The sequence below is a fragment of the Neomonachus schauinslandi genome, chromosome 13, assembly GCF_002201575.2.
Source record: "Neomonachus schauinslandi chromosome 13, ASM220157v2, whole genome shotgun sequence".
NCBI lineage: Eukaryota > Metazoa > Chordata > Mammalia > Carnivora > Phocidae > Neomonachus > Neomonachus schauinslandi.
Window position 1 is genome coordinate 10635677 of NC_058415.1, and position 25350 is coordinate 10661026.

At 47.5% G+C, this 25350-nt stretch overlaps 1 protein-coding gene and 1 pseudogene across 1 annotated transcript in view; one reads left to right on the top strand and one right to left on the bottom strand.

The window, feature by feature from the left end:
- Positions 1–4532: 4532 nt before the first annotated feature.
- The window catches only part of DOCK8 (dedicator of cytokinesis 8), a 173335-nt gene continuing 152517 nt past the window's right edge, over positions 4533–25350 (bottom strand). The window contains exons 43-47 of the mRNA XM_021694440.1: positions 22110–22346; positions 19284–19427; positions 17489–17595; positions 6735–6905; positions 4533–6299 (exon numbers count right to left, since the gene is read on the bottom strand). Of these exons, the coding sequence (XP_021550115.1) occupies positions 6239–6299; positions 6735–6905; positions 17489–17595; positions 19284–19427; positions 22110–22346 (720 nt within the window). The 3' untranslated portion in view covers positions 4533–6238. The remainder of the gene's footprint in view (positions 6300–6734; positions 6906–17488; positions 17596–19283; positions 19428–22109; positions 22347–25350) is intronic.
- Positions 13661–14390, top strand: LOC110584320 (annotated as a pseudogene).

The following is a 25350-nucleotide window of genomic DNA, read 5'->3' on the forward strand; positions in this document are numbered from 1 at the left end:
CATGCTTCATGATATTACCTTACTTGGTTCTCACTTGGACTGCTTTTCCTGCAGCTTCACAGCTTCTGAGAAAAAAAGACCCCGGAGCCTGCTGGAATCCCTGGGTTGATGCTGCGCAGCCTCTTTCTTTCTCAAGTCCACTACTCACCATGAGACGGGCTGGAACAGTTTTCTGCTCCTAAAGCAAAACCAACCAACCAACCAACCAACCAACCAACCAACCAACACCCAACAAACAAACAAAAAACACAAAACCAACCAAACAAAAAACCCCAGAAAACAAAAAAACCCACACACAAAAACGTCCCCCAACACCCCCATGCGCATGCACACTAAACCCCCAGGGCTTGCTGGATTTCTCAGCCCCATTTAAACTGCTGTGCTTGCTGGGGTGCCCTGGGCTCAGTTCTCGGTGGATCGGGCCATCGAGTTTCTTAATCAATTGCCAGGCCCCACACAATCCTTTTAAGAAACCTTTGGCTTCCTATGCATCTAGAGACTTCGGGGGCCTGGCTGCCAAGTTGGAGCGGATGGAGCAGAGCGGGCGAGGCTGCAGATGAAGCCCAGGCTTCCGAACGAGCCACGTCAGCTTAGTTACTGCACGTCCACCATCGGCGCCTTGTCTTCTCGTTGTTCCTTAGGACAACAGGGCAGACTCGCCGCTCGCTGCTCGGTAGCTCTGTTTCCAGCGGGAGTCGATGTGCTTGGATACCCTGGGGGAGCACCTGGGGGGGGGGGGGGGGCCCCCCAGTGGGCTGTTGGAACCCGGGTATTCACCTTGCAGAGGAATGCACTGGAAACATGCTGCACTTGAGCAGGGAGGGAAGCCAGGTCGGATGGGGTTTCCTTTCCTCTCCCCTGAAGGCCCTCGCTGTTGGCCTTTGCCAGCCAGCATCCACGGGCACTTCAAGCTCAGGAGACCCGGTGTTTATTTACCGGGAAATCAGGCCCCTGTCCTGCATCCGCCTTTGGACAGATGAATGCCGCCAGCCAGGGGTGCAACCTGTGGGGGGGCTGGCCAAACTTTCTGAAGGTGTCGGGTGTAAACAGTGCTTCCTTATACTGGGGGCAAGCCTTCCAGAATTTCCAAAACAATCCCGCGCATTCATTACCTCCCTGGATTTCCTCAGCAGGTAGGAAGAAGACAGAGCTACATTTGTCCCTATTTCACAGTAAAAAACCCCTGAAGCTGAGAGGTATAGTGACTTGCACAGAGGACTAGAAAGTGAAGGAGTGAGAAACCAGGACTTCTGATCCTTGGTCCAGAGACTTTTGGCAGTCACGTGGACTTCTATAATAATTTATTTTAATTTTATTAATTATTATTATTATTATATCATCTCACTGATAACCCTGACAGTCCTGTCGGATAACTGAACTTGTTATCAGTACAGAATGTAGTCATCTATGTCATGTTCTCTCACTGCATAAAGGAACTGGTAAGAGATAAGAGCTGATTTTTCAACTGTATCCTTCGGAGCTGTATCACCTGGAAAATCACTCCCTTATCCGTGCTGCCCGGTGATTGCCATCTTCCAGTACGTGAAGGAAATAGCAAAGGTGAGAGCCATTTAGCTGCCAGGCGGAGAACACTGGCAGACTAGGAGCTGGGCTGGATTCAGCAGCGTCATTCCAGAGCAGTGCCCCCCCGCCGTGCCCCCCAAGTGCTGCAGCATCAAGGCCGTGGGGTCAGGAACACAGACAACTCTCCACATCGTTTTCAACCAAGGCTATGCTGCATTTCCTCCAGGAATTCTATGACCGCAAACTTAGTGACCATTGCAGATTTGGGTGTTTAATCCGGCTCCGTTAGGTTAGGTTTAAGATTATTACGGATAAAGTTTAAGATGAGTCAAGGGATAGCACCAGGAAGGGGAAGAAATCCTCTTAATTCTTGCCCATGCACTGACACTAGAGAGCCTAGAGTGAATGGAAAGGCATTCCTCTGGGGCCAATGGACCCTGATCGACTGTCCTCCTTTAGGTACTGCTTTTAGCTCGGAGCTACCGAAAAGGAGCAGTCTGGAAGAAATCATCACTGGTGGCCACCTTCTTTCATTATTTTGGTTGTTTATAAACATCCACTGAGTGTCCATTATGGGCCAGGCTCTGGGGAGACAATGATGAGCGAAAGGCACAATTCTGATGCTTGACTTTCTGCCGTCAAACGTACCGTTACTCCATTTCCCTGTCCCTCTCTCTCCTACCAGTGCCCCCCCCCTCCAGCTCTATAGTTCTGATTCCGGATCACGTGCACCACCGTTGGCAAGACGCCCCAGAGGCCAAATGTCTGCGGCAGTGACATCTCCCACTCCTATCTATCTGGTCCCCACTTTGCTTCAGGATATGCTAAGCCCTAGGTCCTCCTTCTTAGACTTCCTATCCCCTTCATCACCCCTCCTGGGGACGGTCCTGCAGAGTCAGTGGTTGTGAACAGGATATGAAAGAAACTTTCATCCTGATCTCCACACGAGCTCCTTTTTCCGAATGCTTTAAAGCAAAATGTTTGGTAGTGAGCCTCCCATGGTTTGCTTTGCTTCCTTTCCCCTTTCTTCCCAGTTCCCTGAGGAGGTTCTAGTCCCTTTCTCACTAGCCATGTGGTTTGACCCTGCTGCTAGTGTGAGGGGAGAACCTTGGTTAGCATAAGCCACTCCAGTTAGAACGAACAAGAGATTCCCCTAAGAATTCTGGAACGTATGAGGCTGTGAGGCTCAGGATGGCCTGATGGACTGCCATCCTGAGGGATGAGCTGGAATTTCCAGGGGCCACTGCTGAAAGCCCGAGAATGGAGCCAACCAAGAGGAAGCAGTGATGAAAAATGGACCCAGGCCATGCTATGTGGGTCCTGAATCAAGATGCGTCTGAACCAACATCTCCGGGTTGTCCTGTTACGTGAGCCTATAAACTCCACCACCCCCTTTGAAAACACTGGGTTGAGTTTGGTTTTCTGTCCCTTGCAAAAGATGGCCAACTGAGTACTTGTAGGCTAGGGTTCCCAAGTGGTGTGCCATGGTGCACCCAGGAACTGGGTTATATATATTACTTGAGGTTGACTGGCCCAGCCCCCTGGGAGGGACCCAGGGCAGCCAGAGCTCCTGGACTGGAAATCTCTATCAGCAAGTAGCTTTGTCCATCAATCCCAGTGAGACAACAAATGCAGAATTGTGCAAAAATGTGCAAAAATTCTTTAACACTCCTCCATTCAAAATGTAGAGCCTAATAAATCTCCCCCCTGAACAGGGACTGACCCTGGTGGCTTGCTTCGAAGACACAGAATATGGCAGACACGAGGGAGTCTGACTTCAGAGGCTAGGTCATAAAGGACATGGCCACTTTGGCCTTACTTCTCTTGTATCGCGCCCCCTAGGGGGAGTCAGCGGCCATGTCAGGAGGGCACTCATGCATCTGGGGAGAGATCCACAGGGAGAACTAAAGCCTCCCATCAAAGACCAGCACAACTTCCCAACATTAGGAATGAGCCACCTTGGAACAGAATCCATCAGCTCCAGTCAAGCCTTCAGATGATGGCAGCTCTGGCCAATATCTTGACTTCAACCTCATGTGCTGCCTCAAATCGGACTGCCTGGGCAAGCTACTCCTGAATTTCAAATCTGCAGTAACTGGGTGAGATATTGTTTATTGCTGCTTTAAGCTAACGAGTTTGCAGGCTATATGTTATGCCTCAATAGAGAACATTTAAGCCCCTGGTGTGAAAAAGATTAGGAAGCACTGCTTTCAGTCCAAAAAAAGGATACACTGGATACTGTGGACATATCCAGCATTCTGGGATGTATTAGAACCTTTAGGGTGTTTTGTTTGTAAAATGATACTTAATAGCAGCTTTACAACGTTTGAGATAACAAGCATTTAAAAATACATTCAAGGCAAAACAAAGGCTCCCTGTCTTTGGAAACATACTTGCAACCACAATTATCAATGACAGCTCTAAAAGTTTTTCATTTTAAAACAAACCTACTGTCATGGAAAGAACTCCTTAGGGAATAGAATTAGAGACTTGAAGACAGTGCAAAGCCTGACAACCCAATCAGATCTGTGCAGCATATGTCTCATCTTCCTGCAGATTCTCTCTTTTTAAAGATTTTATTATTAAGCAATCTCCACACCCAACATGGGGGTGGGGCTCGCACCCACAACCCTGAGATCCAGAGTCCCATGCTCCACCGACTGAGCCAGCCAGGTGCCCCTTCCTGGAGATCCTTAAGAGACAGGGACAGTTGCACCCTTGACCTTGCCGAAGGAGAGGCAGCATGAGCTAATCAGAGGATTCCTCCAAAACCCTTGCACAGAAGGGTTTTCCAATGTAAAATCAAGATGCTATCGTGGCATATCAGGTTTCTCTAATTTTTAGAAAACCAAAAGGCCTAAATTGCTTTACTCTTTTTTTTTCCAAGATTTTATTTATTTGTTTGAGAGAGTGAGAACAAGCCAGGAAGAGAAGCAAAGGGAGAGGGAGAAGCAGGGTCTCCGCTGAGCAGGGAGCCCAACGCCAGGCTGATCCCAGGACCCCGGGATCACCACCTGAACCAAAGGCAGGTGCTCAAATGACTGAGCCACCCAGGTGCCCCTAATTTGCTTAGTGCTTAACACTTAACACTTATTGTTTGAGGGCAAAATATGATAGATGTTGCGAGTGATTGATGCCCAACCTTGAGTCACTCATGAAAGTTTACGTTCTGTAGGACCTGTTGCCTGTTCTAGTCTGCTCTGTATTGTGGCTACATGCACAGAGATGCTCCTCCTCGCTAAGCTGGTAGGGTTTGGAGGATGGTGACAATGTTATCGGACCTCAGTCTCACCCAGTAGCACCCACACAGAAGACGCCAAACAGCATATGGAATTAAAGTATATCATATGTACTCAGGTAGGAAAGCAATTAAGTGTATCATATACTTTAGAAAGAATCCTTTCCCCAAATGCCTAGACTCCAAAAAGTTTGCCATGTAAACTAGTAAGCTTTTGTGCTTTTAAAAAAAAAGATCTCTTTCAGAATATAAATTCCTGAATAAAAAGTCCTGGATCATCCAAATGAAATTCTCTCTTATAAACACCAAATTAAATACCGCATAAGAGGCGCGCCCCGGGACAGCACCGTCTGGTCTGGAGGACCGGGCCTATGACTCTTTCCTTTCCTCCGAAGTGCTTTGCGAGAGTTAAGAGGTGTCAAAATAAAAAACACGAGTTGCAAAGGGAAACATTTCGCTTGCCATTCTTATTACATTTTTAGTACCATTCAAGGGCATCAGGCATATTAAAAATATATAATTTAATTCTCAAGCCACAGTTTTGTTCGTCTGTGTCCAACAGTACATTGCCAGAAGAAGTCCAAGCTCAGTCTACTCTAGCCGATATAATAGGCCGACGGACGGCACGGTGTTCTGACATGAAAGCAGAGCTATTGTCCTTTTACAAAAATAAACTTGGTCCCAGGCGGGAGGAGAAAAAGAGTGAGCGAGAAGGAGCAGAAGAAAAAAATGCAAAGTATTGCAGAAGTGTCTGAATTGAAGTGAATGCAGCAGAGTACCGCGCATCTCCTAACTCAGTGAGTCCAGGGTCCTCATCTATAGACGCTTGTTAAATTAACTTAACACACAGTAACTTAAGGCAAAAATAACTATACAACAATTAGTCCACCGTTACCAAGAAGGTAACGAGTTCACAAATAAATCATCTAGCTCCAAGTTTCCAACCATCATCATGATTTTTAGATTTCTAGTGAGGCCTCCCCTCACGGATTTATTCACCATGTTTTTGCAGTCCTGCCAGCTCACCCTCCTCACCCATAAACAGGGAATGCGTGACGTTCACTCTGCATGGGACGGCAGACGTTTCCATTTTCTGCCGGGCAATTTGGGTTTATCCCGTAAATCCAAATACGGCCAGAGGAAGTCATCTGTCCTGTAGAGAGTGACCGACCACTCAGCAGGAGACGCTGTTTAAGCCTTGTTTTGTACAATATTGTGAAAAGCCATGATTTGATAAATACACAGGCTCCCCTGATTAACCACCCTCCATTAACCCCAGTCTGGAGGGCCAAAACCTGATCAGACCCCATTTGGGTGTAATTCCCATGGTCCCTGGGATTCTAAGGCTTCCAGAGTGCTGTCCGGTCAGGCAGTATGCAGTCCATCCTGCTCGGCAAATGTCCTGTGTTTTAAGTACCAGCGAGCACTTCTCCAGGGTCACAGAGCCTCAGTCTCCATGCGTGAGGACAGCTTTTCCTAGCTGCCCTGTGACAACTGGGTTTCACATTTCCTAAAACTAGATCTGTGGAAGGAGTCTCTGAAATTACAAAGGAGAGAGAGAGAAAACAGAGGTAAGAAAGATCAATTAAACTTTTAAAGGGGGGGGAGTCACCCACCAGAAAAGGACAAGGACTTTGGGCAACTCAGTAAGTTAGTGAATGTGCAAAGTTCCTGAGATCCCTTCACACCAGCGCCAGAAAAAACACAGGAGGAAATGGGTTCTGGGAAGACCACGGGCAGAAGGCCAACATGAAGGGGTCCCAGGAAGGTCAAGGAGAAGGTAGAGGGAGTGGAAGGCACTCAGGATGGAGGCAGGACAGATTGGGTTCTGGCGGCTTCTCTGACCCCGGGTGCACTCCCGGTCCTCTGAGCTTGTGCGGCTCCCGAGTGTAGCAGAGCGCGCCCTGACCCGCTGGGCCTCAAGCCCTGTCCTTCATCCCCCAGGAAGAGGCCTCCTCTGCCCTGAACTCACCTCTTGTGACTCTCAACTCTGAATATCGGCTTGTAGAGTTCTGGAATTTTCCGCTCAATCATTGGCCTGAGGTTCTCTTTCAGCTTGTGGTAGTTCTTTTTGAGTTCCTGCTGATACTCCCTCTGGTCTGCCGTGATGAGACGCTTGTTCTTCTCCACGGCCTCACCGCACCTGAGATGCAAACATCAGGGGCGGGAAGTGAGGTGGTATTTCGCAGGAGTTTGAGCTGCTTAGATGCTATCTACCATTTCTTGAGTACCTCCAAGAGTGTCTAAAACCTGGTAGCCTATCAGGATTGCCTGTGGAGGCTTTCAAAGTTCAGACATCTGGACTGTACCTCAGATTTAAGGAATCAGAATCCCTAAGGAGTAACACCCAGGAATCTGTTCTTGAAAAGTGGCCCAGAGATCTTGATGCTCTGAGTTGCTACGTGCCGGGCACCATACGAAGAGTTTTCCATGCATTATCTGGTTAATTCTCCCAACAAACCCAGGAGGTCTGTATTTATCTCCATTTTGTTCTTGGAGCTCAGAAAGGTTAGGTCACTTGCCCAAGATAACACTGTGAGGAAGCGGTGAGCCCGGGATCCAAACTCAGGGTCATTGTTCTGCTCACAAGACACTCACTGTGGCTTATGGCAAGCTGGTAGACCGAGCAGACGCCACTCAGCCCCCCTCCTGCCGCATGCACACAGACGAGCTGAAAAGTGCAGCCAACACCTGCTGTAGGAGAAAGGGAAGCCCCAGGTGCCAGAGAGGAGGAGAAAAATCCAAATCAGAGCGATAGCAGGAGTTGATGTCATGGCAGTTGTCCCAAGACGTGCCCGTTAGAATTTCAAGACTGCACAGGGGTCCTGGAGGCTGGGGGAGGTGTGGCGTGCTGGGAGCCCACACGAGACAGGAGAGGTAGCCTCAGCCAAGGGCCAAGTGGGGCTCTGAATATTCCACTTGCATATAGTTCAGGGGCTTGAAAAGCTGCTACCCCATTTATGGAAGGGGGCCCAGAAAAATACTGCCAACTGTCCAGAGAGGTGGAATAAAAGCTTGCTAACAGTCTGGGGCCATCACTGGGAAAGAAAGTCACCTTAAGAACTGAAATTCTAGGTTTGCACCACACACGGGTATGAGTTACAAATTTATACTGCTATGTGGTGAGTGCTCCAAGGTAAGAAATTAAATTAAAAAGCAACCAAGGTGACTGGAATCCCCAGGGCTTGGACAGAAATTAATATAAATTTGCTCTGGAGAAACACTTTCTCCATCAGGGCTCATGGGCCACCCACAGAAAGAGTGACCCTTCCCAAAGATAAGCTCACAATACAATCATCACGGGAGAGGACCAACAGATGCAACAAGCAGGAGAAACAGCCCACTAAGAATTCGAGATGACAGAACAATATAAAAGACCAAAGTTAATACAGAGATGTAATAAAAAAAAAAAGGTATAAAATTCGTGATGAAAAGAGTATGAAAAAAGAGATCAGGGAAACTTCAGAAAAGAACCAAATGGAACTTCTAGAAATAAAAATAGAGTCACTAAGATAAAGAAAAAGATCCCAATGGACAGGTTAGAAAATAAACCAGACACAAATGGAGAACACACGAACTATATGACAGATCTAAGGAAATCACCAAAGAAATTTTTTTAAAAATTAAAAATATAAAAAAAAAATGGTTAAGGACCTGGAGATAGAGGGGCACCTGGGTGGCTCAGTCAGTTAAGCGTCTGCCTTCGGCTCAGGTCATGCTCTCAGGGTCCTGGGATCGAGCCCTCCGTTGGGCTCCCTGCTTAGCGGGGAGCCTGCTTCTCCCTCTCCCTCTGCCCCTCCCCCCATTAGTGCTTTCTCTCTCTCTCAGATAAATAAGTAAAATCTTAAAAAAAAAAAAAAAGAACCTGGAGATATAATGGAGATGCCCACCCACATCTAAATGACTACCTAAGGGAATGAAAAATAAGAGGCAATATATAAAGAGATAATAGCTGATAATTTTCCAGAATTGCAAACGGACACAAATCCCCTCATCGGCAGAAACAGATCCATACGGAGCTCCACCATGGTGAAACTGCAAAGCGTCAGAGAGAAAATCGTTAAAGCTCATTGTGGTGACCTAACTTGTAGACAGTTAAGCCTAGTGTTTTCATGGTCTCCCACAGAGTATGCTACATACCAAAGAAGAAAATCATATTTAAACATGATAAAGTCCTGCCTTTTATTTTACACTGTGCTACCTAAGGGAACTTAACAAATCAACAAACCTTGAAGGGACACCATAATGGTAGAAACCTAGCTGACCTGCAAAAATTAGTAATAATTCTTTATTACCCTGTAGGTGAATGGGATCCTGGTGATCAATGTGGTTTAAACTGTTTTCCTGATAGCAGGGTTAGATCTGGGGTAAGTCATGGCGATACCCAGACCTTGTGACCCAAATCCTTGGTATTACCACTGAACACATTTTCATGATGACAGCCAAAGGCGAAGACGGTGGAATGAGGCTACAGGACAGGGGAAACCTACCTGGACTAGGCAGAAATAAACCCATGACCACAGCTTTCCTACACAATTAGCCCCCGGCAGAAAAAGACTTGATTTAACTCAGCCAGAAACCCAAAGAACTCCCCTAACTGGATCTTCACCAATCTTTTATTTTTTTTTATTCTTATGTTAATCCCCATACATTACATCATTAGTTTTAGATGAAGTGTTCCATGATTCATTGTTTGTGCATAACACCCAGTGCTCCATGCAGAACGTGCCCTCCTCAATACCCACCACCAGGCTAACCCCCCCTCCCCTCTAGAACCCTGTTTGTTTTTCAGAGTCCATCGTCTCTCATGGTTCGTCTACCCCTCCAATTTCCCCCGCTTCATTCTTCCCCTCCCGCTACCTTCTTCTACTTTTTTTTTTTCTTAACATATATTGCATTATTTGTTTCAGAGGTACAGATCTGAGATTCAACAGTCTTGCACAATTCACAGTGCTTACCAGAGCACATACCCTCCCCAGTGTCTATCACCCAGTCACCCCATCCCTCCCACCCCACGCCCCACTCCAGCAACCCTCAGTTTGTTTCCTATGATTAAGAATTCCTCATATCAGTGAGATCATATGATACATGTCTTTCTCTGTTTGACTTATTTCACTCAACATAATACCCTCCAGTTCCATCCACGTCGTTGCAAATGGCAAGATCTCATTCCTTTTGATGGCTGCATAATATTCCATTGTATATATATACCACCATCTTCTTTATCCATTCATCTGTTGATGGACATCTTGGCTCTTTCCACAGTTTGGCTATTGTGGACATTGCTGCTATAAACATCGGGGTGCACGCACCCCTTCGGATCCCTACTTTTGTATCTTTGGGGTAAATACCCAGTAGTGCAATTGCTGGATCATAGGGTAGCTCTATTTTCAACTTTTTGAGGAACCTCCATACAGTTTTCCAGAGTGGCTGCACCAGCTTGCATTCCCACCAACAGTGTAGGAGGGTTCCCCTTTCTCCGCATCCCCGCCAACATCTGTCGTTTCCTGACTTGTTAATTTTAGCCATTCTGACTGGTGTGAGGTGGTATCTCATTGAGGTTTTGATTTGGATTTCCCTGATGCCGAGCGATATTGAGCACTTTTTCATGTGTCTGTTGGCCATTTGGATGTCTTCTTTGGAAAAATGTCTGTTCATGTCTTCTGCCCATTTCTTGATTGGATTCTTTGTTCTTTGGGTGTTGAGTTTGATGAGTTCTTTATAGATTTTGGATACTAGCCCTTTATCTGATATGTCATTTGCAAATATCTTCTCCCATTCTGTCGGTTGTCTTTTGGTTTTGTTGACTGTTTGCTTTGCAAAAGCTCTTTATCTTGATGAAGTCCCAATAGTTCATTTTTGCCCTTGCTTCCCTTGCCTTTGGTGATGTTTCTAGGAAGAAGTTGCTGCGGCTGAGGTCAAAGAGGTTGCTGCCTGTGTTCTCCTTTAGGATTTTGATGGATTCCTGTCTCACATTGAGGTCTTTCAACCATTTGGAGTCTGTTTTTGTGTGCAGTGTAAGGAAATGGTCCAGTTTCATTCTTCTGCATTTCACCAATCTTTTAAGTTGGACGTTAATTGAAGCAAACTGTACGATCTCTGAGGTTGCATATCAAAGTTTTCAAGAAGGGGTGGGAAGGGGAGGTTTATAACCTTTGAATCCTGAGAAATTACCATCATCCCTTCCGTTTCTATTGATGGCCAACAATTGTTAGTTCCTTCCTCAATCCAGTCTCTTTTTTAGCAATAGAACTCCATCTGGTGAGCCTCCCTGGGAAGTGACATTTCCTAGCCTCCCTTAACAGATAGGGATGCCTGATGAGATACAAAATGAAGTCACCAGGAAAGCTCTTTAAAGGGGCACAGCCTTTTGCTCTTTCCTCATTTCTACTCCTGATACTTTCCGGGGATGTGGTCACGATGGCTAGAGCCCTAGCAGCCATCTTGTGACTATGAGGATGGGTGCACTATAATCAGGATGGCATAGAAAAGAATGGAAAGAGCCAGGGTCACTGATGATATAGTTCTGGGATGACTATCTCTGATCTTATTTTAGGAGGAAAAAAATAAGTTTCTATGTTATTTAAGCCATCTTACTGCTGTTCTCTGTTATGAGCAACTGAACACAGTTCCTAAAGAGAACAGCACAGCATAGTAGTTAGGAGTATAGACTCTGGAGCCTGAGCGCTCAACTCTGAATCCTGCTTTGCGGAGTATCAGCTTTGTGACATTAGGCAAGGCACTTAACCTTTTCATGCCTTAGTTTCTTTACCTGTGATATGGAAGTGATAATAATAGCTGACCTTATTGTGCTTGTAAGGATTAAATGAGTGAAAACATATAAAGTGCTTAGAATTTTTAAGTAAGAACACTTATTGTTGTTATGGTTATGATTCCCGATAGACCCAGTCTGAGTACAGAAATGATTTGTTCAATATGAGAATGATGAAGTACGAAAGAGTTTATATTCCTGTCCCTGGTTTTTCACGGTTAATGAAAGATGCAGAGGGGCACCTGGGTGGCTCAGTCATTAAGCATCTGCCTTTGGCTCAGGTCATGATCCTGGGGTCCTGGGATCAAGCCCCGCATCAGGCTCCCTGCTTGGCGGGAAGCCTGCTTCTCCCTCCCCCCCAACCCCCCCGCTTGTGTTCCCTCTCTCAATGTCTCTCTGTCAAATAAATAAATAAAATCTAAAAAAAAAAAAATGCAGAGATGGAATGCCCTGTCCCGAGTCCCACACCTGCAGGAACAGCAGAGTCAGGTGCAAATCCAGAGACCTGCCGGTCCTCGGTTCATGTGTCCTCGGCCCACTGTGTCTTATGGTACAAACTTTATAGAAGCACCCAAGTCATGGGTGGACAATGTTTATATTTAAATCAGATGGTTAAGTTTCTGTTTCCTCCTCAAATTGATCCGGTCTCTGCCCCACCAAATGATGTTACATTGATTGATCACTTAGTAAGTGCCAAGCCCTCATTGTATCACGACACCAGATCTAAGAGAGAGTTACGATTACAATTCCCATTTTAAAGTTGGAGAAAGTGAGGCCAGGTAACTTTCCCAAGGTCACACAGCTAGTTAAGGCACGGTGGGTCCGTGAAGCCCAGCGGCCTGGCTCAGGAGCCCACTGCTAACTGCAACACCGCATACTCCCCCTGGGAAGACATGGCCTTTCCAGCTAGAATCCAGGCATATGGCCTTGGTCTCAAGTTGAAGGTATTCTCTCTGGAGCCCCAGTTTGGAGTACTCTGCCTTTCTCAGCTTCTTGCTGGTACCTCTTTAGCAAACCTCCACTCCGGGCCCAGGAAGGAAGCGGGACTGCTGGAGTGGGGAGATCTGACAGCGATACGAGAGAAGCCGAGTACTGGCAAGGAGGGATCATCTGGGGGCAGGGCACCAGGGGCAGGGGTGGCCGCCTGCAGTGGGTGTGGGAGAGCCATGGCTCTGCCAGGCACCCCTCCCCGGTGGTTTTCTCCAACTCAGCCCCTTCATTTCCTCCCTCCCTGGCCGGCCTTGGCCGGACCCCACACCCAAGGGCAGCCTGTCCCAAGTGAAGACTTCCGATCGTGGTTCTGCCACCTACTTGCTGTGTGACCTTGGGCTTATTATAACCTTCTGCAACTTCATATCCTTCATCTGTAAGGTGGGTTTATGGCAATGAAACGGTGTCAGGTGTGTGAGGATCTAGCTAAGCGATGACCACCAGGGAGGGCTTCACAGTCAACACTGCCTGCTTTTTGGGAGCGAAGTAGGGGTTATGGCCTAATGAAAGGCATCATCCTATGTGCTCCCCACTGCTGTAGGACGCAGCGCTGTGGGGGTAGGGAGCGCACCCGAGGGTAGGCCAGGGGCAGCATCGTCCTGCTGGCCCCTTGGAGTCCTTTCTACCGCCCCTGGTTGGATTTGTGTGGCCACCTCCCTCACAGAAGGTCCAGTGGCCCCTTCTCCTCATCCTATTACCAGATGTGGGAAGTGGGGGCTAGACTGGGGCTACAGGCTTCGGAAGGTGTCCAGACTCGCATCTGACTCCTAGAATCCAGGCACGGGGGGGGCGGTTCACCAGATCAGACTTACGCCTGCATCTCCTTACACTGACCTTAACCCCTCTCAGGCCCTGGGCTTCTCCTGAAGAGTCACAGAGTCCTGGGGTTCACCTGTTTCTATAATATTCTCTAATCCAGTATCAGCCCCAGCCACCCTCGGGCATGGTGCCCCGTCCCTGAGCATGGAGCAGCCCTGAGGGCCAGGAGCTGGCTCATGAGACCTGGGGGATGGGGTGGGCTGAGAGAGGAGGACAAGATCACACTGTAACAAAAATGGATATTTTTTTTTGTTCAGAATCACTGCAGGAGGCATGAGGGAGGGGCAGAGCCCTGTGTGTCTTGTGGGGGGGGTGGTATGCACCTGCATACGGGCCTGAAGTGTAACCTGTTCCACCTGGCTCTGTTTTCTAGCAGCCTTAGCCCACTAATCAGGTCTCTGTGACCCTAGAAAAGTGACAGAAGTCATTCCTCTGTCCTCCCCTACTGACCTGCTGCAAAGCAACCCCTCACGATATTTAAGGCTTTGTTTTCCTATCACATATTCAAATCTCTTCCTACCTCCTGCTTCTGTTTCTACCCACACGATACGATACGCATTTGGTGTTCCTTTGGCCCCTTGGGCAGATTCTCCCTCCCTCCTGTTCACAGACCCTCACTGCAGTCTGCAAACACCACCGCTCCACGCTCCGTGTCCTGACTCTGTGACCATACGTGTGGTAGGAGCCTGTCTGGGTGTATCTCAGACTATTTCTCCTAGAGACAACTTGTGACTGGTGCCGTGGAGGACGTGGTCTTTTATTTCAATATAAAAATAAACGTAAAGGGAGGCATCTTGGAGCTCGCCGAGTAGACACCTTGAGCAAAGCTCACCCTCCCGAGTTGAAAAAATTTACGGACAAGAAATTATCATTGAAATTACATGGTGGTAGACATGTCCAAGGAATATTGCGGGGGTTCGATCCGTTTATGAATCTTGTGATAGATGAATGTGTGCAGATGGCAACTGGGGGCAACAGAACAATACTGGAATGGTGGTAACACGAGGAAATAGTCTCATCACGTTGGAAGCCTTGGAACGAGTGTAAACAATGGGTGTGTTCATCAGAAGGAATCAACTGCTTCCACATGTCCCCTCCACAGTACCTGTTTTACTACAATATAAAAATCAGGTCGTGTGCATTTTCATATTGAACTTTTTTGTTAAATAAACTTTTATAATAGTCAAAAATAAATAAATAAATGTAAGGATCACGTAGTCTTTGTGAGGCTGAGAGCGTTCAGATAATGTTATGACTGAATGTTTGTGTCCTCTGCCCCCCCCCATTCCTATGTTGAAGCCCTAACATCCACGTGATGGTATTTGGAGGTAAGGCCTTTCAGAGGTGTTTTGGTGTAAATTACCCTGAGGATGGGACCCACGGGGTAGGATTAGTGCCCTTGTCAGAGAGTTTTCTTCCTCTTCCTCTCTCTACCCCGTGAGGAGGCCCAGCCAGCAAGAGAGCCCTCACGGGGAGCCCGGCCTGCCAGCACCCTCATCTGAGCCTTCCCAGCTGGTCCAGCCAAGTGTCTGCTGGTCCAGCCACTCGGTCCACAGTATTTGGTGACACCAGCCCGAGCTAAGGCAGAAAGGTAAGAAGAAAATCTAAAAACCCAGATTGGAAGCTCTGGCACTGTCTAAAACAGCTTGAGTACTTTGGGGAGCAGAGGAATGAAAGAGAATGGGGTATCTCTCCATCTTGGCTTCGGACACCCTGAGGTGGTTTTTGTTTTGTTTTGTTTTTTTCTTACCGTGGGAAAAGGCAGGAGGGGATCAAGGTCTCGACCTGACAACTGGCTGGATGAGCATCAGCCACCGCGGGCCCGCCTGCCAGGTCCCCCATGGCCAGTCTGGTGCCGCGACAGCCAAGTCCAAGGCCACCGCCCAGGGGCAGGACCTGACAGCAGGCACCTGGCAAGCCTACGTTTCCGCGCTCAGCAAAGAGGCATCGGAAGGCTCACTTATGTTCACCTTGGAAATCCGGGCTTATCAACCCGCTGCCCCAGTCTGCCAAGCAGCGGGAGCTCACCCACGGGGAAACCCAAGAGCTGTCCACCCCCCAGTATCTTCCCCTCTTGCGTCACCTTGGCTGTCGGAAGCAGAGAGCCGGGAGGAAATACCCAGCAGCAAATAATGTGACAAAATATTGACTCTGGCCATTAAAAGCCTGCAACTTGCTGAGGGGACTTGAGAAGCAATTAAGCAATCGGGGGAAAGGAAGGTCTCCTCGCCTCCTGCTGTCTTGAGGGTATGATTTACAGACCAGGGAACCAAATCACCTCTGCTCTTCCCCAACCTGCTTTTACACTTCGGTTCTGTCCAGAGCTCCATCTGCCAATCTGGCTGTCGTTCGTCTCTCCTCTTGTGCTAGCAGACTCCCGGGAACACACTGCTCTTGCTGACTCAGAGGAGCCCAGAGGCGTCCCGGAGGTTTTTTTTTTTATTTATTTTAGCGTGCGCAAGCCAGGGGAAGGAGCAGAGGAAGAGGGAGAGAGAATCTGAAGCAGACTCCCCACTGAGGATGGAGCCCTACATGGGTCTCAATCCCAGGACCCCGAGATCATGACCTGAGCAGAAACCAAGAGCCAGGCGCTTAACTGACTGAGCCACCCAGCTCTCCCCCGAAATAATTTTAAATGAAGATAAGTGGAAAGGAAATAGATCTTTAAAAATTCCCACCAAAAAAAAAAAAAAAAAAATTCCCACAGTATTTTCCTAGTTTTTTGGTTCTGTAAAAATGCTCTCTTTTCTCAACAAAATGCAGCTTTTGTGTAATGTCAGAATTGCTTTCAAATACAGGAAGCAATTCAAATGCCAAACTATTAATAAATGTAATCTCTGTGTATGTGCCCCGTGTGTGTATGGGTTCTTGCCCACAGACCGGGTCTCCGTATACAGCATGTCTGCAGACCTCTCACCAGAGCCTGTGGAAGACGAGGGAGCTCTCATCTTACCCAACACTGGCACGCTGATGAGTTTTCAGTGAATTTAGCAAACTTTCACTTTTAGCCTCCTTTATTCCCCATCTGCCAAGTGAGGTCATTCCTACACTTGATATGCTGCTCTAAGGTTGAAAAGAAATACTGGTACACATTTTCCTGATGTCATGGGTAAAAGGTCATCACATCCTTCATAAACATTCATTTTAGGGCCACAGGAGACCCCACGGTACCCGTCTGTACTGCAACAGTTTGCAAGACCTTGCTCAAAGACCCGCTCCTATGCAGCCTGAACGGGCCGCTCCTGATGCCAGCCCACAGAAGCTTGTCTGACAATGGGAACTGCCAGAGAGAGGATACTTTTGAAAAAGCCCAGCGTTAGAATTGCCTTCACCAGGGCGCCTGGGTGGCTCAGTTGGTTAAGCGACTGCCTTCGGCTCAGGTCATGATCCTGGAGTCCCGGGATCGAGTCCCGCATCGGGCTCCCTGCTCGGCGGGGAGCCTGCTTCTGCCTCTGACCCTACCCCTCTCATGTGCTCTCTCTCTCTCATTCTGTCTGTCTCAAATAAATAAATAAAATCTTTAAAAAAAAAAAAAAAAAAAAAAAAAAGAATTGCCTTCACCAAATGTGAGGCAGGGTCTATTCTTAAGATTCTACAAATAAGTTATCATGTGATATTAAAACTTCTAAAACCAATACCAACACCCTCTTGGACTTGAAAGCGTCGTGGACGGTCAGCACACGAATGGAGATGTGCGCTATGTGGCTCAGAAGCTCTGGATTTGAACTCAGCTCTCCTACTAACTAGCTGTGTGACCTCAGGCAAAATCATTTCCCATCTCCAAACCTCTGTTTCCCCTTTTGGCAAAATGAGGCTGGTGGTAATATCGGTTTGATGTGTGAGGCGCACACAAGACGATAAACATGAAAGCACTTTACGGTTTGAATGCCGGTTACTTAATAGTACACATAAGGCTGGTCTGCTGCAGGGGTTCCCAGGTGTGAGGGTGCATCAGAATCCCCAGAGGGCTTGTTAAAACCCAGACTGCCGGCATCAACCTCTGGAAATTCTGATTCCGTAGGCCTGGTTGGTGCCCGAGAACTGGCCTTTCTAGCAAGTTCTCAGGTGATGCCCTAGCTGCTGGTCTGGGGACCCCTCTCTGAGAACCACTGCTCTGCTGCCTTCCCAGCCATATTCCGTCTTACCGCATTATGAATTCCTTAAAGCATAATCTCAGCTTGTTGTGATGTCGATAGAGCTTTGGGTCAGCTGGAATTTCGGCCAAGAACACTTGGGCTACTTCCAGTGGTCCCTGATGGAAAAAGGAACAGAACAATATGACATTGGAAAGACAATTAAATTACTTGGGAGAAAATCTTGGATTGACTTCTGAGTTTGGACGTTTAATTCTGTAGGTAGTGTGACCAAGACAAAAACATCAAGGAAGGTACTGAACTTCTCAGGAAACTTTGATTTCTTAGGAGTCTGGACATTTAGGAGAATACTCAGAAGTATAAACGTATTTTTTTTAAAAAAGATTTTATTCATTTATTTGAGAGAGGGAGAGAGAGCAGGAGTGGGAGGGGCAGAAGGTGAGGGAAAGAGACAGACTCCCCGCTGAGCAGGAAGCCTGACACAGGGCTCAATCCCAGGACCTGGAGATCATGACCTGAGCCGAAGGCAGATGCTTAACGACTGAGCCATCCAGGTGCCCCCAAATGTATTTTCTTAATCAAATGCTCTACTAATAATAGGCTCTTCTTTGTATGTAAAGGTAATACTACTGCATCACAGGGTATGTGATCTGAGTTACTTTTCTAAAATTGAGGATTGTCTTGATTCATCCTTTCATATCCACTTACTTAGTTGCCCTAGTCGTGGCACCATTTTGTGTAATTGCTGGCTTGTGTCAGAGATACGCACAGTACATGGTTATGGGCTCACAAAGTCTTCCATTTTCATTAAAGGATTGGGACTTAAAGCAAAACTTCCTAATATTTTCTGATCTTGGAAATATAATAGTCATTTCTCCTCTGTGCTATTTCTGTTCCCTTGATATTATCTGGACACAATTTTTGCAAGGGAAGTCCAGGTGTGGTGAGTGAGGAAAAAGTCATGATATTCACTGGGTTTTTGAGTGGAGGTGTAGACAAGAGCAGATCTGGATCTGAAATTAAGGATGCCCACTGGACAGAAAGTATGAGGCTAGCACCTCCCTGTATCTGAGACTGGTTTAGTTACATGCGGGTTTGGGAGTAAGGATTCTGAGGGGTTTGAGAATATCCAGTTTGGTCTGAAGTGCCCCAAGAAGCCTGGTCCCTGGTCACTCCTGGCTGGCAAGGCCCCCGGCATGCTGGATTCGTCTGGTGACTGACCCAGGGGCTGCATGTCCTAGACCCTTTCCCTTCTCTCCTACAGACATTCTTAGATTGGCCTCAAGCTCTGCAACAACCTTGCCTACATAGGGCATGACTAAGCCCTCTGCAATAGGAGCCAGATCTGGAGCATGCTGCCAGGTCTGGCCTCAAAGTGAAGATCTCTCTGTGAAAATGGTGCCCCTTACACATGGTCTACTCATGGCTGGGACTTCTTTTCTTTCTTTCTTTTCTTTTTTTTTAAGATTTTATTTATTTATTTGAGAGAAAGAGAGAGCACAAGTGGAGTAGGGGCAGAAGGAGAGGGAGAAGCAGATTCCCCGCTGAGCAGGGAGCCCAGTGCAGGGCTTGATCCCAGGACCCTGAGATCAGGACCTGAGCCGAAGGCAGGGGCCTAACCGACTGAGCCACCCAGGTGCCCCTGGGACTTCTTTTCTACCACGGTTGTTATGTGAAGAGCCCTCCTCAAAGTCTTCTAAACCTCACAAGTGTTGGGTCTAAGTTCAGGGATACCATTTATGTGTGGATCAGACTCCTCATCAACCTTAAGGAAGGAGGTGTAGACACATAATGAAAACCCAAGTAACAAGGACCAGAGGAGTTGCCGGCAGCCAGTCTTGCTCACCTGATTTACAGTAGCTCCAACGGAGCCCTGCAACACCATCTGAAGCATCTTGGCATCAGGGGGCTCCTGGTTAATGGCAACCGCTAACTGCAGGGTCTTCTTCTTCATATCCTCAATGGCAACTTCAATTGGTGTCAAAACAAACTGAACACAAGACAGAAGTGCAGGGAAGTCATTGTCTAGTCTTGGAAGCCATGGACAAACCTGGGGCTATGACGGACCGGATTTGAAGAAGCAGGTAAGGATACCCTCAGAGTATTTAAAATATTCTGGACAGATTAAGAGGAAGGAAAGGCCTAACATTTCTTTCTTTTTTTTTTTTTTTAAAGATTTTATTTATTTATTTATTGGAGACCGAACGAGAGAGAAACAGCATGAGAGAGGAGAGGGTCAGAGGGAGAAGCAGGCTCCCCGCCAAGCCGGGAACCCGATGTGGGACTCGATCCCAGGACCCTGGGATCATGACCTGAGCCGAAGGCAGTCGCTTAACCAACTGAGCCACCCAGGCGCCCAAGCCTAACATTTCTTGAACACTTACTGTGTTCGGGGAACTTTGTGGACATTTCTCATGGACTCCTTTAAACAACCTACGTATTCTCTCCATTCTACATCCAAAGAGGGATTTGTAAGGTTCAGGAAGTGCCACCAAATGACACAGGGTAGTAAGGAGGGAGCTCAGAATTTGATCACAATGATGTCGACATTCAAAATCCATGTTCTTTCTACCCTGTTAAGTTTCCTTACCAATTATTAAACAAGTTACTTGACTTATAATTGGAGAAGGTATGAGAAGCACAGCACTCAAGATTTTTGTTTCCGCCATAACACATGATTTTGGCATCATGTGTACCTTCTCCAACTCAACCTGAAGATGAATTCCTGATTAACAGAATTCTCTTAAGGGTCAATCCCCTGGTTGCCAAGTTCTGCAGGTTTGGGGTAGGGTCCTTCTTAAATGTTGTAGGTGGAGTTATCCTCCCCACCCCCCCCCCCACTTCATATACTGAAGTCCTAATTCCCAGTACCTCAGAATGTGACCTTACTTGAGATAGGGTCTTTATAGAGGTAATCAAGTTAAAGAGAGGTCATTAGGATGGGCCCTATATGATGGATGTCCCTATAAGAAGAGGAAATTTGGACACAGAGACACATGTCGAGGGAGAGAATGCGAAGACACAGGGAGAAGATCATCATATACAAGCCAAGGAGGGAAGCCCAGAACACATCCATCCCCCACAACCCTCAGAAGGAACCAACCTTGCCAACGTCTTAATTTGGTCACTAGCCTCCGGAACTATGAGACAATACATTTCTGCCATGTCAGCCATGCAGCCCGTGGTCCTTTGTTACAACAGTCCTAGCGATCTAACACACTGAGGTTCTCGGGAAAGGGAGATATGGCCAAGAAATGCTGTGGGGATTCTTACTGGAACCATGAGTTTATTTCTGTCCTATGCCTACCTGTCCTAGTGTTCAAAAGTCTAAAACAACAAGAAATATAATAGATGCCTTCTAAACCAACCTCTTCTTAACTGAGTCACTCAGCCTGGATTTCTCTCATGTCCGTGAAGCTCACTCTCTGATGTGGTTGCTGACACCCTAGCCAATGGGCAGTGAGCTCAGTCACTTCTGCTCCTGCCCCATGAGGCATCCGTTCACAGCTCAGCTCTGCGCATTCACCGACTTGATGATGCCTGTTATGCTTGTTATTTTAATGACCTCATCTAATTAAGTAATGCACAAACTGATGAACTGTGGGTGTGGAAAGAAACAGAACTGTTTCTATGAACACGAAGCTGAATGCTGGGGCAAGATATCACAAAAGTGAGTCGCTATAAAGATTCCTGCCATATTAGGTGTGTGCAAGACAACTGTAAAAGGCTAGGGGCAAGCAAGTCATAAAAATCCAGAAGGACTCTGTCCTCATATTGTTTAGCAAGTATCTTTAAGCTCCTCCTCTGCTATGTAGAAATAAAAACGGAAAATTATGGACAGTGTATTAAGGGTGGGGCTTATACTAGAAAGACAATGCTGAATTGTGACCCGCCAACCCCAAATCACAGGGAAGGCTGGGGCCTTATATAAATTGAATGACAAATAAATGTCCACATATGTATTTTAAAGTAAAATAAAATGTTTGTACTATGTCTAGTTTTGAGACGCTTTCTTGATCAGTCCTCTTACAATGGATTCAAAGTCTCCTACTGTACAGAGAACCAGAGAAGAGAAAGGGGTCCTCGCTGTCAGTGTATAGATGAGAAAAGCTGAATGAAAGTAAGTGTCTTGAGCAATGTCACAGGAGGAATTTGGGACTAGAAGTCAGTTGGTCTCCTTGCCTATCTTGCAGGGGGCCCTTCTTCCAGCTCACCACCAACTTGTGGGGCTACTTGCTCGCTATTCCTCATCTCTAATAACTAATAAAACAACTCTGTCTGAATCACCTGTAAGCTTCCAAATATATAAAAATTCAATATAAAATATTTAAATTTTAAATATATATTTCAAGTAAGCATATCATGAAAATAAACATGTTAAATACTGTAATTTTGTCATTCCATTTATGTTAAAGATACAACTTCAAAATATAAAATATTTAAATATAAAGTAATGCTAAGAAGTGCACAGCTGCCTAAATGGGATTCCCTGGCGCCATGACAGTCAGAGAATAACCACCACGATAATATTTCCAGTGTGTCCCTTTTTTTGGTTTTCTCTCCAGTCTGCCATGAAGGAGCTCGGAGAAGGTGTGAGTGTCATCCTGGGAGGGAGACTCAGGCATTCAGTGGTGACCTCAGTCCTGAGCCCGTTGGCTCCAGGGGCCATTACCTCTTCCTTCTGGATGACGCTGATCCTGGTCTTGACGTAGGGGAAGGCGTGCATGGTGGTCAGGATGGTATTCCGCCGGTACTGCTCATGCAGCTCTCCCCGGGGCCGCCCCTCCAGGGTGAAGGGGGTGGTGTACATGAACCTCCGCAGATTGAAATTCTTCTCAAAGTAGGTTACCCTGTCTTTCATCTCATACTCATCAAAGTAGGGCTCCACAAACGTGATCTGTATGTAGGCCTGAGGGGGAAAAGGTGGGGGAAGGAGGAGATGAGCTCGTCTGCAAGCCACCACCCAGGATGCACTGGGGAGGCATGTTGGGACACAGCGCCCCGCACCCACCCTGTGTGCACCCCAAGGCCACAGAAGCTGAGTGCATCAGGCCAGACGTCAGCCATCCCTGCTTTGCCCCCCCAGGAAGACGAAGGGCTGTGGGCGAGAAGGACAGGGCAGCGTGCCCATGTGAAGTCAGGTCTCCCAGCTGCCCCTCCAAGCTGACCTCACTGGTCCAACTGAAACTTGGTACGAAAGTTCACGAACTGCTATTCAGAACAGACAAGCTTTCCTTTTTGGAGCCCCCATGACCGCTACCCACTTAGAATGGCCAGACTGAAGGCAAGTGACAGTCCTGAGCACGGCCAGGGATGGAGAGGTGCTGGAACTTTCACACATTGATGGTGGGAGTGGAAAGTGGGACAGCCCCTTCTAACATAAGGCTAGCTGTTTCTTACACAGATAGATGACACTGGCCATATGACCCTGCAATCCCGCTCTGACGTGTGCGTCCATGAGAAATGCAAACTTACGTTCACACAAAAACCTTGCACACGATGTCTACAGCAGAATTCATAATAGACAAAAACTAGAAACAACACAAACATCCCTCCAGCAGGGAACGGATAAACAAATGGTGGTACAGCCGGTTGACAGATATGACTCTGCAGGACAAAGGAAGAGAAGGACTACCTCATGGAGGAATTTCAGATGCACTGTCCGCAGTGACGGAGCCAGACTCAAAGGACTGTGAGCTTGCGCTTATTAGTCTAGGGTTCCATTTACGTGACCTTCTGGAAAAGGCAAAAAACTACAGGGACAGATGGCAGATCAATGATGGTCAGGGGCTCAGAGCAGAAGGAAGAGGCATGGGGAGATATTTGGGGGTGATGGAACTCTTCCTGGTGGTGGTGACACTTGTTTGTCAAAACTCAGAGAATTCAACATCAGAAAGGTGAATTTCACCGCAGGTACCTCCTTTAGAAATGCATGCACGCGCTCAAGCGCGCGCGCACACACACACACACACACACTGAACAAGGGCACTTATTAAGAAAGAAGCCCTCTTTAAAAAAAAAAAAAAAGAATGACAGTGACCAAAGGCTCTGTAATACCCACCCAGTGAAAAGGGTGGGGGACGACACTGACCTCAGCCTATAAATCACTATTTAGTGTGATGAAATCCTGCTGTCATTCTGGGTTTGGCATCTCATTTAAAACTCTCAGCACCTGCCTTGGGCATTTTAGAAGAGGGCACAAGCGCACCACGTGTCAGGGATGTCACTGGGGACAATGGTGACTCTCCACGGCATGTGCTGTGCACGCCTATCATCCAAGGACCTCTGACACCTCTGTCGAAGCCTTGCTCAGCTCCTACCACACTTACCACCGTAGGCCTGGGCTAGGGAAGATGTGTGAAGTGAGCAAGTCTTTCAAAATCTGGAGAAAAGCAAACTTGCATTTGGTCAATTCCTCCCTACTTGCATCATCTCCTTAACATCCTGGAGGACAGAACTGAGGGAAGAGTTTGGACTCTTCACTTTCCAGGCCTGCCAAATGGCAAACACTCCTCTGGGCCCTAGCGTTTCATAAATACCTTGAACTTGCATTATTCCCAGCAGCTTACACAGTCTCATGTACACATCTATGAGGTGGGCTGAGCAGGCGGACAGCCCCGCGCTACCCCCCCCCCCCCGTGATACACTAAGGAATATATCTAGTCTTTGCATTTGCTAGCACACAGCTTCCAAAACTCATGGAATGCCCTGAGGAATAGGAGCGTCTTTGTTATTTTAATGAGGTGACCCAAGCTTGGTGGGTCCCAGGATGGGGGCGGTCACCCAAAAGACCAAGCACGTATTAGAGGGTTGGGAGTCGGGGCTGACTTTGGGCTCAACCAGGGCGGGGAGGCAGGGGCTGGAGACTTGAGTTCAGTAATGTGGCCCACAAGTTAATCAATCATGCCTGGACATTAAACTGTGAACACCAAGACTCTGTGGAGCTTCCTGACAGGTGAATATATAGACCCGCTGGGCAAGGGAGAGGCTGGGGGACGTGCCCTGATTCTACAAGGAGAGGGCATGGAAGTGCTAGGGTCCTTCCCAGACCTTGCCTTTTGTGTATCCTTTATCATAAAACGGTCATTGTCATAAGGTACTTCCCTGAGGTCTGTGAGTCACTCTAGTGAATTCCTTAACCTGAGGGCTGCCACGGGAGCCCCCAAATTAGTAACCATTTGGTCAGACGTGGGGGTGGCCTGAGGCTGGTGTCGGAAGAGAGGGCAGGGCTGTGGAGGCCTGAGCCCTGCCGCTGGCTCGGGGTGGAGAGTGTCCACACTGGATGTGGCACACCCAGCCGGGGATGGGACAGAATACGCCCTCCTGTGACAAGGGAGGTCGCTGAGGTCCAAGCCCTGCCCATCATTCTCCCAATGTCACGGGGGCCCTGCACCTGGCTGGAAGAAATTCCTGCAGCCTAAAGCAGGGTGCCACTAAGCACTGGCAGTGAGAAGTTTGCATCTTTTCAACATGTTTGAAGTTGGGTGCAAAACTTTGCATAGAAAGGCAACAGAGAACAGTGATCAGGAGGATGGGTTTGAGGAGGACAGACCCTGAGCTTGGGTCCTGGCTTGGACACCTGCATGATCCTGGAAAGCTGCTTGACAATTTTGTACCTCAGTTTTCTCATCTGTGAAATAGGAATAACCACACCTACTTCAAAGGGCTCTTGGTGGATAAAAGGAGATGATGTACCCAAAGGGCCCGATGCAGTGCCAGGCACACAGCTGGTGTTTAATAAATGGTAGCTCTTATGGTTCCTGCCTTGGAATATGATTTAAGATCTAACCATATAATAGTTGAACCCTCGAGAAAAAAGTTTGGCTACACCAAAGTGACTTTGAGAGCCCAGACAGAGGAGAACATTTTGTGTTTTGGGGGGTAAAATGAAGGGAATCGGAGACTGGGGGTGA